This window comes from Salmo trutta, chromosome 35 (genome assembly GCF_901001165.1).
Source record: "Salmo trutta chromosome 35, fSalTru1.1, whole genome shotgun sequence".
In the NCBI taxonomy this organism is placed as follows: domain Eukaryota; kingdom Metazoa; phylum Chordata; class Actinopteri; order Salmoniformes; family Salmonidae; genus Salmo; species Salmo trutta.
The window spans coordinates 14,317,675-14,336,969 of record NC_042991.1 but is presented as its reverse complement, the minus strand read 5'-3'; the positions used below and the strand labels follow the sequence as shown (position 1 = coordinate 14,336,969).

The following is a 19,295-nucleotide window of genomic DNA, read 5'->3' as shown; positions in this document are numbered from 1 at the left end:
GGTATAGGACATGTGGCATAAACACATTGTGTGCCAGATGTATAGAAAAGCCTATATCTTCCTAACATGTAAAGCTACCAAACCTAAATCTCCCATATACAGCGTGCCTCAATACTGTAGGAGATTTTGTCATGAAATGCTGTTTGGTTTGGTGAGTTGGAAAGGGAGTGTTTGTTTACACTATGACGTTTCTCTGTCCACAGTGCCTCCAGGAGGAGGCTGGGATGGGGGCGGAGATATGGACTGCTCTGGACCAGTCGTACGCAGGCCTGTCGGACGCTATCAGTCCTGGAGCGGCCCAACTCCTTACTGAGAGACTTGAGGAGGAGAGAACACGGTCAGTACCGCTGCTAACTGGACCTTTAAAGGGGCAATCTGCAGTTGAAACAATAACAAAGCGTCCTCCTTGCTCCTGTTCCAGTAAAAAGCTAAGGGATAAGGCTGGAGAAATGTGACCACTCTCAAATTCATAGACAGAGCTATAGATGCAAGGACTGCCCATCCATAATATCAAAATTATAGTTTTAACCATGTTTTGAAGCTATAAAGAGTTTGTTTACATTTATTTTGTTTACAAACATTGAAATAAAAAAAACTTAGATTTGGGGTTCTGATGGGGTACAAAGTTGAACTAAGCTCATGAGGCATTTACAAGTTATATTCGTCAATAATCAATATATTCAAAAATGGATGTAGAAAATGCAGATTGCCCTTTTAAGGTGGACTTGGCAATGTGACATAATCAAACAGCAGGGTCGTGTTTAGTAAGCACGAAATGGAAGAAAATATATATAACAATGTATATGTGTATATAACAATAAGAAACACTTGCTTTTGTTTTCCATTGTAAAACGGTGTGCTAATGGACACAACCCAGGATGACTTCATGCTCACAGACATTGAAAACAACAGAATTCAACAGAAATCAAACATGGGTTTGAAATACTTAACTCGATTCAAGTACTTTATCTGTGCATGTTTGAGCTTGCCCAGCTTAATTAAAAACAGAAAACCCCCAAAACTGCAAACCCCGCACATCTGGCACTCCAAGCAGACTCTAACAAACGCTCAAAGTACTTGACTCGATTTTTTAAGTATTTCCAACCAAGGTCTGACAGAAAACTGCCAAGACTGCCACTTTAATGGGGAAATTAATGGGGGTTTTGTTGAACTGTGGTAAACACAGGCTTAGGATATCTTATACGTATTGTTCTATGAGATCATCTGCATCATCTAACAACACTTTTTGTGAATTTTGAAACATTTATGTAATCAAAACAAGTAAGTATTTTGTTCAAGCTGGTAAGCAGAAAGCTAACTAGCTTTTTGGTGGACGAGTGAGGAGTAGACTAGTTTGTGTGGTCGGCATAGACTAGTGACGTGAAACATTTTGCGACTAATGTTGTAGTTCCATTTCTCTCTCTCACAGTTAGCGACCTGTTAGCAACTTACTTATTTTAAGCACATGAAGGCTTCATAATTCATAAAGGTCATGTTAACTGACTTATAGTAGCTCATAGAACAAAACGTATAAGATCTCCTCAGGCTGCGTTAACCTCAGAATTTATGTATATCCTAAAACCCCATTATTTTCCCCATGAATTAACCCCATAGGAATGGCCAGTGAACCAGAGGTAGAAAATGCTAACTCATTTCAATTTTTTTAGGACTACAAGCTAGCGAGCTCTATTGATTCTTCCAAAGTATGCATACTTCATGGAGTGTGCAAATTGTAAAGAGCCAATAATAGCATGTCTTGGTAGATTTAAATGCTGCCGTTGTTAATAATCAGGATGTTGGCCTGCCATGTTGATGATGTCATAAGAGACGTCCTTTGTCCTCCTCTTGTCGTGTCCCGTGTATATAAATATTTACATATTTTCTTCGCATATCTTTTTACATTTTTTTTCTAAAAACTCAACCTCAAAACACTCTCCTGTAACCTGCGTCACCAATTTAAAAAAAAAAAAAGTATTATTTACCTCAAATCTGAAATCCACAACAGAAGCTAGCCAGTTCACTGGCTAACGTTGGAGTTCAGCTAGCCACGGTTAGCGGTCATCAGCTATCCATTAGCTCGAAAAGCTATCGCCAGTTTTGTACAGCGCGACTCAGACCAGAGCATACCGGACCTATTCTCTCTCCATATCCCCGGATTTCTACCGCAGGCTCTGGACATTTACACCTGGATCTTGCAGCTAGCTAGCTGCTACCTGAGTGAGTATTGGCAAACGTCGGTCCCGGAGCTAACATAAATTATTCCGGAGCTAGCCAGCTGAAGAGTTCCATCAGCCACTCCTGGGCTACAATCACCTATCCGGACCCGTTTTACTGCCGATGCGGAGCCCCACCGGGCCTTCACGACTGGACTACCGACGTTATCTGCCCGAGGGAGTTATCCAACTGGTCCCTCCGTCGCGACGTAACCTGAACGCCGATCTGCGGCCCGCTAATCGTTAGCTGTCTTATCGGCTGCTATCTGAATAGGTCTATCGGACAATTTTCTTGGGCCACTATAACTATAACTATTTTGCCAATTGAACTGGTCCCCCCCTACCACACGGAACCCCACTAATCTACCGACGGAAACGCACGAGGTGGCTAAAAACAGACCTCCCTCCATCTTCTACCAGCTTGCTACCTATGGCTCGGCTAGCTGTCTAATTCTCACTGGACCCTTTGATCACTCGGCTAAGCATGTCCTTAATGTCAATATGCCTTGTCCATTGCTGTTCTGGTTAGTGTTTATTGGCTTATTTCACTGTAGAGCCTCTAGCCCTGCTCATTATACCTTATCCAACCTTTCAGTTCCTCCACCCACACATGCTATGACATCTTCTGGTTTCAATGATGTTTCTAGAGACAATATCTCTCTCATCGTCACTCAATGCCTAGGTTTACCTCCACTGTATTCACATCCTACCATACCTTTGTCTGTACATTATACCTTGAAGCTATTTTATCGCCCCCAGAAACATGCTCCTTTTACTCTCTATTCCGGACGTCACAGACGACCAATCCTCATAGCTTTTTCCATACCCTTATCCTCCTCCTCCTCTGTTCCTCTGGTGATGTAGAGGTGAATACAGGCCCTGCAATGCCTAGCTCCACTCCTATTCCGCAGGCGCTCTCTTTTGATTACTTCTGTAACCCTAAAAGCCTTGGTTTCATGCATGTTAACATTAGAAGCCTCCTCCTTAAGTTTGTTTTATTCACTGCTTTAGCACACTCTGCCAACCCGGATGTCCTAGCCGTGTCTGAATCCTGGCTTAGGAAGTCCACCAAAAACTCTGAAATCTTCCTCCCTAACTACAACATTTTCAGACAAGAGAGAACGGCCAAAGGGGGCGGTGTTGCAATCTACTGCAGAGATAGCCTGCAGAGCTATGTCCTACTATCCAGGTCTGTACCCAAACAATTTGAACTTCTACTTTTAAAAATCCATCTCTCTAAAAACAAGTCTCTCACCGTTGCCGCCTGCTATAGACCACCCTCGGCCCCCAGCTGTGCTCTGGACACCATATGTGAACTGATTGCCCCCCATCTATCTTCAGAGCTCGTGCTGCTAGGTGACCTAAACTGGGACATGCTTAACACCCCAGCCATCCTACAATCCAAGCTTGATGCCCTCAATCTCACACAAATTATTATTGAACCCACCAGGTACCACCCCAAAGCCGTAAACACAGGCACCCTCATAGATATCATCCTAACCAACTTGCCCTCTAAATACACCTCTGCTGTTTTCAACCAAGATCTCAGCAATCACTGCCTCATTGCCTGCATCCTTAATGGGTCAGCGGTCAAATGACCTCCACTCATCACTGTCAAACTCTCCCTGAAACATTTCAGTGAGCAAGCCTTTCTAATCGACCTGGCCCGGGTATCCTGGAAGGATATTGACCTCATCCCGTCAGTAGAGGATGCCTAGTTATTTTTTTTAAATGCCTTCCTCTTCATCTTAAATAAGCATGCCCCATTCAAGAAATTTAGAACCAGGAACAGATATAGCCCTTGGTTCTCTCCAGACCTGACAGCCCTTAACCAACACAAAAACATCCTGTGGCGTTCTGCATTAGCATCGAACAGCCCCTGTGATATGCAACTTTTCAGGGAAGTTAGAAACCAATATACACAGGCAGTTAGAAAAGCCAAGGCTAGCTTTTTCAAGCAGAAATTTGCTTCCTGCAACACAAACTCAAAAAAGTTCTGGGACACTGTAAAGTCCATGGAGAATAAGAACACCTCCTCCCAGCTGCCCACTGCACTGAGGATAGGAAACTCTATCACCACCGATAAACCCACTATAATTGAGAATTTCAATAAGCTTTTTCTACGGCTGGCCATGCTTTCCACCTGGCTACCCCTACCGCAGTCAACAGCACTGCACCCCACACAGCTACTCGCCCAAGCCTTCCCCATTTCTCCTTCTCCCAAATCCATTCAGCTGATGTTCTGAAAGAGCTGCAAAATCTGGACCCCTACAAATCAGCCGGGCTAGACAATCTGGACCCTTTCTTTCTAAAATGATCTGCCGAAATTGTTGCAACCCCTATTACTAGCCTGATCAACCTCTCTTTCGTGTCGTCTGAGATTCCCAAAGATTGGAAAGCAGCTGCTGTCATCCCCCTCTTCAAAGGAGGGGACACTCTTGACCCAAACTGTTACAGACCTATATCTATCCTACCCTGCCTTTCTAAGGTCTTCGAAAGCCAAGTCAACAAACAGATTACCGACCATTTCGAATCCCACCGCACCTTCTCTGCTATGCAATCTGGTTTCAGAGTTGGTCATGGGTGCACCTCAGCCACGCTCAAGGTCCTAAACGATATCGTAACCGCCATCGATAAGAAACAATACTGTGCTGCCGTATTCATTGACCTGGCCAAAGCTTTCGACTCTGTCAATCACCACATCTTCATCGGCATACTCAATAGCCTTGGTTTCTCAAATGATTGCCTCGCCTGGTTCACCAACTACTTCTCTGATAGAGTTCAGTGTGTCAAATCGGAGGGCCTGTTGTCCGGGTCTCTGGTTGTCTCTATGGGGGTGCCACAGGGTTCAATTCTTGGGCCAACTCTTTTCTCTGTATACATTGTTACGAACCGGCTCAGAGTTCGCAACAAAAGGGAGACAACGTGGAGACAAGGAGTATCAAAATATATATTTATTAAATAAAGTAACTAAGTAATTAACAATGGTGTGTGTAATCAGTAATCAGTAGTGTAAGTGAGTGTTTTGCATACCTGAATGTAATAATGCAGAGTGTTGAAAGGTGTCAAAGCAAACAACCAAAAAACCACAACTACCACAACCAAAAACAACAAGGTGTCTGCATGGAGAGAGTCTCCCAATGACTGTGGAAGAGGTCTCTTTATCATGGGACACACCCGAGCCCAGGTGTTTCCCATGTAGCTGACGACCCTTCCAACTCCGCCCACCGGCATCCTAATAAGGAAACAAGAACAAAGAGAGAGAATACGGCAGACAGAGTGGGAGGGTCGTCACAACATCAATGATGTCGCTCTTGCTGCTGGTGAGTCTCTGATCCTCCTCTACGCAGACGACACCATTCTGTATACTTCTGGACCTTCTTTGGACACTGTGTTATCAACCCTCCAGACGAGCTTCAATGCCATACAACTCTCCTTCCGTGGCCTCCAACTGCTCTTAAACACAAGTAAAACTAAATGCATGCTCTTCAAACGATAACAGCCCGCACCTGCCCGCCTGTCCAGCATCACTACTCTGGACGGTTCTGACTTAGAATATGTGGACAACTACAAATACCTAGGTGTCTGGTTAGACTGTAAACTCTCCTTCCAGACTCACATCAAACATCTCCAATTCAATGTTAATTCTAGAATTGGCTTCCTATTTCGCAACAAAGCATCCTTCACTCATTCTGCCAAACATACTCTCGTAAAACTGACCATCCTACCGATCCTCGACTTCGGCGATGTCATTTACAAAATAGCCTCCAATACCATACTCAACAAACTGGATGCAGTCTATCACAGTGCCATCCGTTTTGTCACCAAAGCCCCATACTGTATACGTCCCACCACTGCGACCTGTACGCTCTCGTTGGCTGGCCCCTCGCTTCATACTCATCGCCAAACCCACTGGCTCCAGGTCATCTACAAGACCCTGCTAGGTAAAGTCCCCCCTTATATTTCCACTCACTGGTCACCATAGCAGCACCCACCTGTAGCACACACTCCAGCAGGTATATCTCTCTGGTCACCCCCAAAGCCAATTCCTCCTTTGGCCATCTCTCCTTCCAGTTCTCTGCTGCCAATGACTGGAACGAACTACAAAATCTCTGAAACTGGAAACACTTATCTCCCTCACTAGCTTTAAGCACCAGCTGTCAGAGCAGCTTACAGATCACTGCACCTGTACATAGCCCATCTGTAATTTAGCCCAAACAACTACCTCTTCCCCTACTGTATTTATTTATTTATTTTGCTCCTTTGCACCGCATTATTTCTATTTCTACTTTGCACTTTCTTCTACTACAAATCTACCATTCCAGTGTTTTACTTGCTATATTGTATTTACTTTGCCAACATGGCCTTTTTGCCTTTACCTCCCTTATCTCACCTCATTTGCCCACATTGTATGTAGACTTATTTTTCTACTGTATTATTGACTGTATGTTTGTTTTACTCCATGTGTAACTCTGTGTTGTTGTATGTTGTCGAACTGCTTTGCTTTATCTTGGCCAGGTCGCAATTGTAAATGAGAACTTGTTCTCAACTTGCCTACCTGGTAAATAAAGGTGAAATAAATAAATAAAATAAAATTAGGAAACTAGAATTGACATGAAACTTCTTACGATGGGATGTACGGAATGTTGGCATATTGGCAGTTAATTTGAAAAATACATTTTGGTCAGGGAGTTGGTCAACCATGGTTTGCCAGTGTTGTGATAAGATATCGTGTAAAATAATGAATTTGAAGAATTTATCTGCACTATATGTTTGTTAGCTAGCTAGCCAGACAGTTTTAGAGGAATGATTCCATAATGTTTTCAAATGAACTGCCAACATTCCGTTCAAACAGTCAATCCTCAGCCATACACTGAGTGAAATCAGTAGATGATAGGACTTAAACAAGTTGTAAATGCAACAAGTACTGATATTGTATCATATAATAGCACTCTCAGCTTTGAGAGAGAGAGAGAGAGAGATATCCTATGCCTTTGTTTTATTTTCCTGCATAAGTCAAATCAGGATTATGCTATTCATTCTAATTAGACTGGTTTGGATTTCTGCTGAACCAATATGGCTGCCATTTTCACCCCATTCTGGAGCTTGGAGGGTTTATGACATAGAGTAACCCCTCTAGTAATTTAATAGGATCTCTATGGCTGGGTCTACCAAACCTGCAAGTGTCACGTCATCATTGAAGACTCCTTTGGCGCCATCGACTGTATCTCACTAAACCAATAAGAAAACTAAATTGTTCCTTTCGCTCCTCTGTTTTTCAATCAGCATGTCATATTGCTTTGTATATGGCTAGTGAAAATCTTTAAAACAAGATGCCTCAGTTGTTTATAAAAAAAAATATTTGCGGGCAGCCCACTTTGTTGTTTGAATCACAGATTGCCCCTTTATTATGTTTAAAAGACTGTCGCCCCCTGTCAGGTGGAAGGTGCTAGTGCAGGAGGTGGATGAGGAGCTGCTGAGAACTGGGGATCTGCTGTCGCTCTGGGAGGAGTACAACCGTCTGTACGACCAATGCTCCGTCCGCCTGCAACACCACCAGGAACAGTGGGGGGCACTGCTCAGCCTCCTGTCGACACCATGCCACTCCACACAGGACCTGGTCGATGCCATTAAGGTGAGTGCCACTGTCACTCGAGATGGGGTTAATTCTAATTGAAGTTTACTGAGTGTACAAAACATAAGAAACACCTGCTCTTTCCATGACATAGACTGACCAGGTGAATCCAGGTGAAAGCTATGATCCCTTCAGTCAGTGTAGATGAAGGGGAGGAGACAGGTTAAAGAAGGATTTTTAAGCCTTGAGGCAATTGAGACATGGATTATGCATGTGTGCCATTCAGAGGGTGAGTGATCAAGACAAAATATTTAAGTGCCTTTGAGCGGGGTATGGTAGTAGGTGCCAGGCACGTCGGTTTGAGTGTGTCAAGAACTGTAACGCTGCTGGGTTTTTCACGCTCAACAGTTTCGTGTGTAAATCAAGAATTGTCCACCACCCAAATGACATCCAGCCAACTTGACACAATTGTAGGAAGCACTGGAGTCAGCATGGGCCAGCATCCCTGTGGAACGCTTTCGACACCTTGTAGAGTCATTGCCACGACAAATTGTTCTGAGGGCAAAAGCAGGTGCAACTCAATATTAGGGAGGTGTTCCTAATGTTTTGTACACTCAGTGTGTGTATATAGCTTCTTCTTTTCAGTTTATTGAGTTGAGTTTTATTTCAGTATACATGGCAGCTGAATTGAGTATACATCAAGAAAAAAACAAAGTAAATGTCAATAAGTGTGTGCGCTAATCTAGAAAGTTCAGAAGTCCGATGTTATTCAGTTCAAGCACTTCGGATGGTCAGGAGGAGGCAGCCTCTCAGTCACAGCCAGGGAGTCAGAAACAGACAGGTCCGTAGCCTCATCAGCGCACATCTCTGATCCCAACGTCCTCGCCGTGCTTTGGGCTTCGTAGACAGTTTTCTATTCCTCCAGCACTACCATTTGTGCAAGACCCACTTGGGTGATGCCACTGCTGCCACACATTTGGTAACAGTCAGAGTAGTTGACAATCTTCACTATTACAAGCCATTTCCAGTAATGTAGTCCTCTCCCGTCTCGAGTCACTTGCTTTTGCGATGTTGAGGCATTCAAACAACAACAGTCCCATTCAAAGCTAATGTTAGCTAGCCATGCCAAACTGCCAACAGTCTTCAAACTCATTCAGATACATACATTCTAAATAAAAACGGGTCAAAACACGACTCAGTAAATGATCAGAAACAAAAAGAGGATCAAAAATAAATAAAAAACACTTAAAAATGAAAAAATTATTACAGAGCTCTCTGCTTAGGCTGCCTCATGGACAGTGTTGGGGTCGTTACAAAAAAAAAAAATATTACCTATTACTCGTTACTTCTTTCAACAATAATACTCTATTTATTACTCCCTGTGAACAGTAATTAGTATTTACCGCATCCTCACTAAATGTAAACAATGTCACCAACACAAGTAAATATTATTATGTTTTAAGTAGGCTATGTGCATTAGGCCTGCAGATATCAAATCCCAGGGCATTGAGGGCAAGGATATGAACACTATCTAAGCCTACCTGGACTATGGCATCAGGCAGGCCAGCTGTCATCCGAGAGAGACAGTCCTTCAGTGCCACTGTCTTGTACATCAACATTTCCCAGGTTAGTAGTAGAGTGTCGTAGAAACAGTTATCCTCTCCTTGCAAGATGTCCAAAATCACAGTCAGTGGCTTCATGATTGCAATATTCCCTCAGGAATTTATACTCCTGGTCAGTGATGCATTATACCCCCAGTTGAGAGCAGAGAATGCTCAAATCTGCGATGGGGAAATGCAATGTTTTAAACGCTTCTCCCATTTTTCATCCCCCTCACTAAAAGCAGTTTGTAGTACTGGGTTCTTGCGTAAAACAGAAACTTGGTGAGAGGACGTCAAACTCGGGGCGAAAACAATTACATAGAATCCAAATGGCCTTTTACCAAATAGGGCTATCTTCTGTATACCACCCCTACCTTGTCACAACACAACTGATTGCCTCAAACGCATTAAGACAGAAAGAAATTCCACAAATTAACTGTTAACAAGGCACACCTGTTAATTGAAATGCATTCCAGGTGACTACCTCATGAAACTGGTTGAGAGAATGCCAAGAGTGTGCAAAGCTGTCATCAAGGCAAAGGGTGGCTAATTTGAAGAATCTCAAATATAAAATATATTTTGATTTTTTTTAACACTTTCTTGGTTACTACTTGCTTCCATGTGTTATTTCATAGTTTTGATGTCTTCACTATTATTCTGCAATGTAGAAAATAGTAAAAATTGAGAAAAACCCTTGAATAAGTAGGTGTGTCCAAACTTTTGACTGGTAGTGTATATTTTGTATTATTAAGTTGCCATTTCAGTTTACTTCCTGGATTGACTGAATTCAATTCAAATGGACCCCTACAGTGTCGCAATTACCATATAATTACATATAGAACACTACAACTGACATTGGAATCCTAGCAACCAATATCTTATATCAGATAGCTCAACAATTCCCTGGAGGTCGGTGGGTTCCCCAGATAGCATATGATAGCAAAATGTGTATAATTGCAAGACATTTACTTCAAAGCTGCAAAATGTTCTCTCATATTCATGCAAAAATGTGAATAAAAGCATGAAGTGAGCTATAAAGCACATTTATTTCCATGCCTAATGACAAAAAGTGTAGAATTGCAGGAAATTAGCTTTAAAACTGCATAAAAAGAAATCTTATCCTTGTGACAAAATGTGTAGAATAGCATTAGAAAACGACATGTTTTTCTTCCTGCACCATGGCAAAATGTGTTGAAATGCAGGAAGTTAGCTGATTTCCTGCAAAAAAAGATGAGAAACGAATCAACTATGAATTAATGACTGTTACTGTCACATTACTGTCTCCTTCCCTACCTACCTATGCGCTTGTGTAGGCTGGATCTAATCTATATACAAATAAAGTGCCTTCACACTCCGTGACCTTTTCCAAATGTTGTTGTGTTACAGCCTGCATTTAATTAATTCTTAGGGCTAGGAGTCCCGCTAGTCCCGCTAACTTCCAGTGAAACTGGTGGGTGCACAATTCAAATAAATAATCATAAATAATATGGATTTTAAACATTTATGTACATATCGGCTGAAAGCTTATATCGGCTGAAAGCTTAATTCTTGTTAATCTAACTGCACTGTCTGATTTACAGTAGCTATTACAGCGAAAACATGCCATGTGATTGTTTGAGGACGGCGCCCCACATCAAAATATTTTTCCACCGGCACAGGTCTCATACATTCACAAATAACGATTAAATATTCACTTACTTTTTGAAAATCTTCCTCTGATTTGCCATCCAAAGGGTCCCAGCTATAACATGTAGGGTCAGGGCCTGAGCTACAGTCCGTTTACTTTGGGCACATCATTCAGACAGGAAGTTGAGAAAAAAGGAGCCTAGCCCTAAGAAGTTCCAAATTGATGAAAAAAACCCCAGGAAAACCTGTTTCAGACTGCATTCCACCAGACACTAGGACATTAATTCACCTTTCAGCAGGAAAATAACCTTAAACACAAGGCCAAATCTACACTGGAGTTGCTTACTAAGCAGACAGTGAATGTTCTTGAGTGGCCGTGTTACAGTTTTGACTTAAATCTATTTGAAAATCTATGGCAAGACCTGAAAATGGTTGTCTAGCAATGATCAACAACTAATTTGACAGAGCTTGAATAATAAAAAAAAAGAATAATGGACAAATATTGCACAATCCAGTTGTGGAAAAGAGAGACCCAGAAAGACTTACAGCTGTATTCACTGCCAAAGATGCTTCTACAAAGTATCGACTCAGTAGTGTGAATAGTTATGTAATTGTTATTTATTTTGCAATAAATGTGCAAAAAATTCTAAAAACATGTTTTCACTTTGTCATTATGGGGTATTGTGTGTAGATGGGTGAGAAAAACATCTAGACTGAACACAAATATTAACACAAGATGTAAAGTGCTGGTCCCATGTTTTATGAGTTGACATAAAAGATCCCAGAAATGTTCCATATGCACAGAAAGCTTATTTCTCTCAAATGTTATGCACAAATTGCTTTACATCCCTGTTAGTCAGCATTTCTCCTTTGCATAGATAATCTATCCACCTCGCAGGTGTGATGTCAATGTTGTGAACAGTGTTCCATTGTGGCATTGGTGTTATGGTATGGGCAGGCATAAGCTATGGACAATGAACATCATTACAATTTCTTGATGAGATCCTGAGGCCCATTGTGATTCCCATTTTTAAGGTATCTGTGACCAGAAGATGCATATCTGTATTCCCAGTCATGTGAAATCCATAGATTAGGACCTAATGGATTTATTTGAATTGCCTGATTTCGTCATATGAACTGTAACTCAGTAAAATCAATGAAATTGTTACATGTTGCATTTATTTTTCTTCAGTATATTTAATACAAATTGTATTCAGGCTTTAACACAACAAAATGTGGAATAATTCAAAGGTATGAATACTTTCTGAAGGCACTTTAGCAGACATTTGTATCCATGGCGATTTACAGTAGTTTATGCATACGTTTTCATGTGGGTAGCCCCAGTGGGAAACAAGCCCAAGATCTTGAGAGGCACGAAGGATCTGAGAGGCATATTTTTCTAATTTTACAATCAGGATTTATTAATGTGTCAAAATATTTTGGGGTAGGTGTAAGCAATATGGTAGTGGCTCCACCTTACACTCCAGGGGAGTCGAGGTGTAACTTTGGACTTGTGAACACCTACACCTTATTGTAACACACTCCTGTTCACACCTATCCAATCCTCTCAGATCTCCCCAAGTGGCTACTGGTTATGGGCTAATTTTGGATTGGGCATAATATGTGGTAGCAGGATTTCATTACCATTCTCACCCCATAAATTCCAACTCTCACCCCATAAATTCCAACTCTCCCCTTTGCTCTTCCCTCTGCATTGCCCTATAATAAAAAAAAAGTGGGTTTACACTGTAGACTCCTCTTGTCTTGTCTCCGCTTTGAAGAAGGCAGGGAACATTCTGTCCCGGAAGTGGGGATGTGGTGCTGTGAATGGGCTCTCAAAATAGGGCTATTCCGTGTACGGTACACAGATTATAGGGTCTTACAGGAGGCATGCATAGGTAAAAAAATGTGTGTGTGAGTGCATGCATGCGTGCGTGCATGTATGTGTGTTCTCCTCTACCACATACCTGATCCTGCAGACCAAGAAAAAGAAATGAGCTGGATATTATTTTGTAATCAGTGAGCAACCATTCTTCCACTCGCTCCATTAGAGCACAACCCATTCGTCATCCGTGCCTACTTCAAAAACCACTCATATACTTTTAATTAAAATACTCAGCTGTTTTGCTCTGTGAATACAAGACAAGGAGGATGTTTCCCTCTGAATTTGAGACCCAGAAAACACAAGAATATGCAGAGAAAAACAAAGCAAATACTGTGTAGCGTTGTCCCTAAGCTGATCCTAGAACTGTACCTAACGGCAACTTCTACCCGTATCATGTATGTCTTACCCAAGCCAGTGATTTTCAATTGGGGACCACACAGGCGTGCATTTTTTTTCAAGCAATAACAAACATGAACCAACTAATCAACGGCTTGGTGATAAGGTCACTAGTGGCAGGTTAGTCATGCAAGTGTTAGAACAAAAATCTGCAGCCCTAGGCATCCCTCAGGAGTGAATTGGCAATGTCTCACACATTTATGGCAGTAGCATCTCACTGGTGTGTGTGTGTGTGTGTGTGTGTGTGTGTGTGTGTGTGTGTGTGTGTGTGTGTGTGTGTGTGTATTTTCCAGCATCAACAGGTTGGCTTTGAGGATGTTCAAGGCAGTCTGGGCGAAGTCCTGGAAGCCTCCAAGCCTCTGATTGGACAGGCGAAGCCACTTGTCGCCTCCATCGTCCAATCAAAGTCCATGTTGTTGTCACGTGACCTGGTGCTGCTGGGCCAGGCGTTGTCAGGGAAACGTGCACGGCTTCAGGTGAGAGGATAAAATGTATAAAATGTAAATATATAAAATAGAACAAACAGATTTTATTGTAAATATTGCGAAAAAACCTTAACACCAACATTGATGTATTTATACAACAAAATGAATGTATAGACATTTTATGAATGTATGCTCCAAAAATATATTGTATGCTAAACAAAATTGGGAAATTGTATTATTTCATACTTCTACAATTTCTCAGAGAAAACTATTTAATTTAAACAAGTAATAATAATAAAATAAAACAAGATAGGTGTCAAAATTATCCCGTTTTCAATACTTTGTGCACCCTCCCCTTGCGAGGATAACAGCACTCAGCCTTTTTCTATAATGCTTTATGAGATTGGAGAACACATTAGGAGGGATCCTTTACCATTCCTCCAAACAGAATCTTTGCAGATCCTTGATATCCTTCAGTCTGCGCTTATTGACAGCCCTCTTCAATACAAACCAAAGGCTTCCAATGGGGTTTAAGTATGGACACTGCAAAATGTTGCTTTTGTGTTCAATTAACCATTTCTTTGAGATTTTAATGTGTGCTTGGAGTCATTGACTTGTTGGAAGATTCACTTGCGCCAAGTTTCAGACTCCTGGTGGAGGCAACTAGGTTTTTGGCTAAAGTGTCCTGGTACTTGGTAGAGTTCATGATGCTGTTGACCTTAACAAGAGCCCCAGGACCAGTCAAAGCAAAACAGCCCCATAACATCAAAAATCCACCACCATATTTTACAGTCGAAATTAGGTTATTTCTGCTTATGTATCCTTCTTTCAACGCCAAACCCACCAGCTCTATTTATGTCTCAGCTGACCATAACACTCATTTCCAATTCAAGTACCAATGCCATTTAGCAAACTCCAGGCGTTTTTGCTTTCAATAAAGGCTTTTTTTTATCGTAGCCATTCCAAATAGCCTATTGGCATGAAGGTGGCTTCTAATAGTAGATTTGGAGGCTGAGTGACCCAGAAATGCTGTAATTCTCCAACTATGGCCCTTGGACTTTTCTTTGCTTCCCAAACAATCTTCCTCACTATTTGTGGGGACAAGATGTACAGTGTGCATTTCAGAAAATATTCAGACCCCTTAACTTTTTCCACATTTTGTTACATTACAGCCTTATTCTAAAATGGATTAAATAGTTTCCCCCCCCATCAATCTACACACAATACCCCATAATGTCAAAGCAAAAACAGGTTTTCAGATTTTTAGAAAATGTATTAAAAATAAAAAACGGAAATATCACATTTTACATAATTACATAAGTATCAGACCCTTTACGCAGTACTTTGTTGAAGCACCTTTGGCAGTGATTACAGCCTCAAGTCTTCTTGGATATGACGCTACAAGCTTGGCACACCTGTATTTGGGGAGTTTCTCCCATTCTCTGCACATCCTCTCTAGCTCTGTCAGGTTGGATGGGGAGCATCGCTGCAAAGCTATTTTCAGGTCTCTCCAGAGATGTTCGATCGGGTCTACGGTCCTGAGCACCCTGGTGCAGGTTTTCATCAAGGATCTCTCTGTACTTTGTGCCTTTAATCTTTCCCTCAATCCTGATTGGTCTCCCAGTCGCTGCTGCTGAAAATCATCCCCACAGCATGATGTTGCCACCAGCATGCTTCACTGTAGTGATGGTGCCAGGTTTCCTCCAGATGAGGCGCTTGGCATTCAGGCCAAAGAGTTCAATCTTGGTTTCATTAGAACAGAGAATCTTGTTTCTCATGGTCTGAGAGTCCTGTAGATGCCTTTTGGCAAACTCAAAGCATGCTGTCATGTGCTTTTTACTGAGGGGTGGCTTCTGTCGGGCCACTCTACCATATATTACCTGATTGGTGTGGAGTGCTGCAGAGATGGTTGTCCTTCTGGAAGGTTCTCCCATCTCCACAGAGGAACTCTGGAGCTCTGTCAGAGTGACCATTGGGTTCTTAATCACCTCCCTGACCAAGGCCCTTCACTCCCGATTGCTCAGTTTGGCTGGGTGGCCAGCTCTAGAAAGTGTCTTGGTGGTTCCAAACTTCTTCCATTTAAGAATGATGGAGGCCACTGTGTTCTTGGGGACTTTCAATGCTGCAGAAATGTTTTGTGACCCTTCTCCAGATCTGTGCCTCGACACAATCCTGTCTCGGAGCTCTACGGACAATTCCTTCAACCTCATGGCTTGATTTTTGCTCTGACATGCACTGTCAACTGTGGGACCTTATATAGACAGGTGCCTGTCTTTCCAAATCATGCCCAATCCATTGAATTTACCACATGTGGACTCCAATCATCTCAAGGATGATCAATGGAAACAGGATGGACCTGAGCTCAATTTTGAGTCTTATCGTAAAGGGTCTGAATACTTATGTAAACAATAAGGTATTTCTGTTTTTTAATACATGTGCAAAAATATCTAAAAGCCTGCTCTCACTTTGTCATTATGGGGTATTGTGTGTAGATGAAACAAACAAAACAATAAGCAATTTTAGAATAAGGCTGTAACGTAACAAAATGTGGAAAAAGTCAAGGGGTCTGAATACTTTCCGAATGCACTGTACATGCATCCTCTACCCGGCAAATTTACCAGTGGTTTTAAACATCTTAATTGTTCCTCTAATTGTGGTAAGTGGTATATTTGGTTTTTCTGTTGTTTTTTTTGTACCCATTGCCTGATTTTTGAAAGTCAACAATCATTTGTCTCTTTTCATTTGTGAGTTCTTTTCCTTTCCCCATGGTGATGGATGACAAAGGGATTTTACATGCGTGTTACCACATTTTTATACCCCAGTGAAACAGGAAGCCATGGAAGCCACAATACAGTTCCTTAAAATGAGATGAACTTAAATAAAGTAGAATGTTAGTTCAGATGTCATTTAGTTTGATTTTATTTATACAAATCTTTAGGTTAGGGATAGCCAATATTTTGTTGTTGCATACAATATAGCTCGGTATTTGTGTTGTTTCTTTTATCGTATTTTTTGCTCATCAAGGGTGGCAATTATTTTGGACTTCACTGTATGTGTTTGTGTGTTTGCTTACAGGAGGATTTGGATCAACGCCGCACAATTAGCAGTAGTATGGATTCACTGGAGCTGCAGACCGAGTCTTTGCGTCACATGCTCACTTCTGATGTCTGCAGCATGGACAGTGTGAAGGTGAGTCAGACAACACACACGCATGGACACACACACACAGACACACATACTCATATTTATTCATTGCTCCTTCAGACTGCTCTGATGGAGCTGAGCCATCTGCGTCCTGCCCTGGATGACCTCACTGAGGCAAGCCATTCTGGGACCCTGGATGGCCTGGAAGCAGATAGACTGAAGTCCCTGACCAGGAAGTGGGCACAGGCCCTCTACTGCACCTCCCACATGAACAGGTAAGTGGGCCCATTGTTTACAGATCTACTGTAGGATCAGCCTCCTCTCCCCCAATCCTTACCTTAACCATTAGCGGGGAAAGTGCAAAACTGACCCAATATCAGCTGGGGGGGTAGAATTAACATTAATTCCCAAGAATAAACGTAAGGGATTTTACTGAATAATTGGACATGTATTGTGTGTGTGTTTGTTTGTGTACTTACACGTGTGTGTGTGTGCTCAACAGAAAATTGCAAGCTGATGCCCAGCACTCCCAGAGCCTTCAACAGAAGTGGGACAGCTGGGAGGGCTTCCAGGAGAAGATGGAGGAGGACTTGGCCCCAGACGCTTCTGGAAACTACTCCGGCCTCCGTGAGCAACTGGCAATCCATCAGGTTCATTACCCTTTTTTAAAAATTAAATCTTCTCCCATTGTTCTAATCATCAGATGATCTTCTCAATCATTATGGCTGGCATTGTATCACCACCCATCTCTTAGAGGTCCTGAATAAGATATATATATATTTCAGATTTTATTGAACAGATAGAGAGTGGGGAAAGATAGTGAAAGGATGTGTCAAAGGCCAGTAGGCCAGATTCTTACGTATGGCGGCACTGTAGACATACATGTCTGCTAGAGGCTGCAGCATTACCGATAGACCAGCCAGGAGAATGAGATATCTTTTTAATAAAAATTGAACAACATAAAGGCAATGAAATGAAAAATGAACTAGTATATTTTAGGAAGCAGTTATGGCACACTATGGGCATATAGGGCTTCTGCAATATCTCACTGACCACTGTGTATTTATTTCAGGCTAAGCTGCATATTAGAATTGATTCCACGTAAACCTTGGAAATATCCACTTTAAAAAAACAACAGTAGGCCTCCCGAGTGGCGCAGCATCATAGTGCTTGAGGTGTCAATACAGACCCGGATTTGATCCCGGGCTGTGTCACAACCGGCCGTGACCGGGAGTCCCATAAGCCGGCGCACAATTTACCCAGCGTCGTCCGGGTTAGGGGAGCATTTGGCTCGGGGGGGCTTTACTTGGCTCATCGGGCTCTAGTGCCTCCTTGTGCCTGCAGGCTGACGTTGGTCGTCAGTTGAATGTGTTTCCTCCGACACATTGGTGCTGGTGGGCGTTAATTAACCTCTTGAGGACCCCTTCGAGATAAAATCCCGTTAACGGGATTGGTTGGACAACAACCAGTGAGATAGCACGGCGCGAAATTCAAATTACAATTATTTAAAGAATTATAGATAATCTACTCCTTTATGCAACCGCTTTGTCAGATTTCAAAATAACTTTACGGAGAAAGCACATTGTTCAATATTCTGAGTACAGAACTTAGCCTTCAATGCTAAGCTATACAGTTAGCCTACAACCACGGTGTCGACAAATCTCTAACAATATGTTCGAAATATTTTCTTACCTTTGCTGATCTTCGGCGGAATGCACTCGGAAGGACTCCCACTTCCACAAGAAATGTTCATTTGTTCTGCAAAGTCCATCATTTATGTCCAAATACCTCCGTTTTGTTGGCCCATCCAGAACACTTTACAATGCCATGAGGCGTGGACGCAAATCCATAGACGAAAAGTTCAAAAGTTCCATTACCGTTTGTAGAAACATGTCAAACGATGTTTACAATCAATCTTTAGGGTATTTTTTAAAGTAAAATTGCGATAATTTTCCAACCGGACAATAGGTATTCATATCCCAGAAGAAAAATAACTAACAGCGAACTCGCGTGCATGCGAGTCACTTGACACCTGTCCTCAGACTGGCCACTGATTGACTGAGCCACAATTTTCTACCCGGTAACAGGAGACGGATGAAACCAGTTTCTAAAGATTGTTGACAGCCAATGGAAGCCTTAGGAGGTTCAACGTAAACCCTATCTCACTGTAGTTTCTCAAGGGATTCAAAAGAAGAACTACATTTCTCATTTCTCCCACTTCCTGGTTAAATTGTTCTCAGGTTTTTGCCTGCCATATGAGTTCTGTTATACTCACAGACACCATTCAAACAGTTTTAGAAACTTCAGAGTGTTTTCTATCCAAATCTACTAATAATATGCATATTCTATTTTCTGGACCAGAGTAGTAACCTGTTTAAATTGGGTACATTTTTCATCCGGCCGTGAAAATACTGCCCCCTATCCCTGGAG

At 42.0% G+C, this 19,295-nt stretch overlaps 1 protein-coding gene across 2 annotated transcripts in view; it reads left to right on the top strand.

Moving 5' to 3' along the window:
* syne2a (spectrin repeat containing, nuclear envelope 2a) overlaps window positions 1-19,295 on the top strand; it is a 258,178-nt gene that overhangs the window by 182,116 nt on the left and 56,767 nt on the right. For both annotated transcript variants that reach the window (XM_029733409.1, XM_029733408.1), the window contains 6 exons: window positions 204-337; window positions 7,653-7,848; window positions 13,590-13,772; window positions 16,797-16,910; window positions 16,986-17,140; window positions 17,368-17,515. In XM_029733409.1, coding sequence (XP_029589269.1) covers window positions 204-337; window positions 7,653-7,848; window positions 13,590-13,772; window positions 16,797-16,910; window positions 16,986-17,140; window positions 17,368-17,515 — 930 coding nt within the window. The remainder of the gene's footprint in view (window positions 1-203; window positions 338-7,652; window positions 7,849-13,589; window positions 13,773-16,796; window positions 16,911-16,985; window positions 17,141-17,367; window positions 17,516-19,295) is intronic.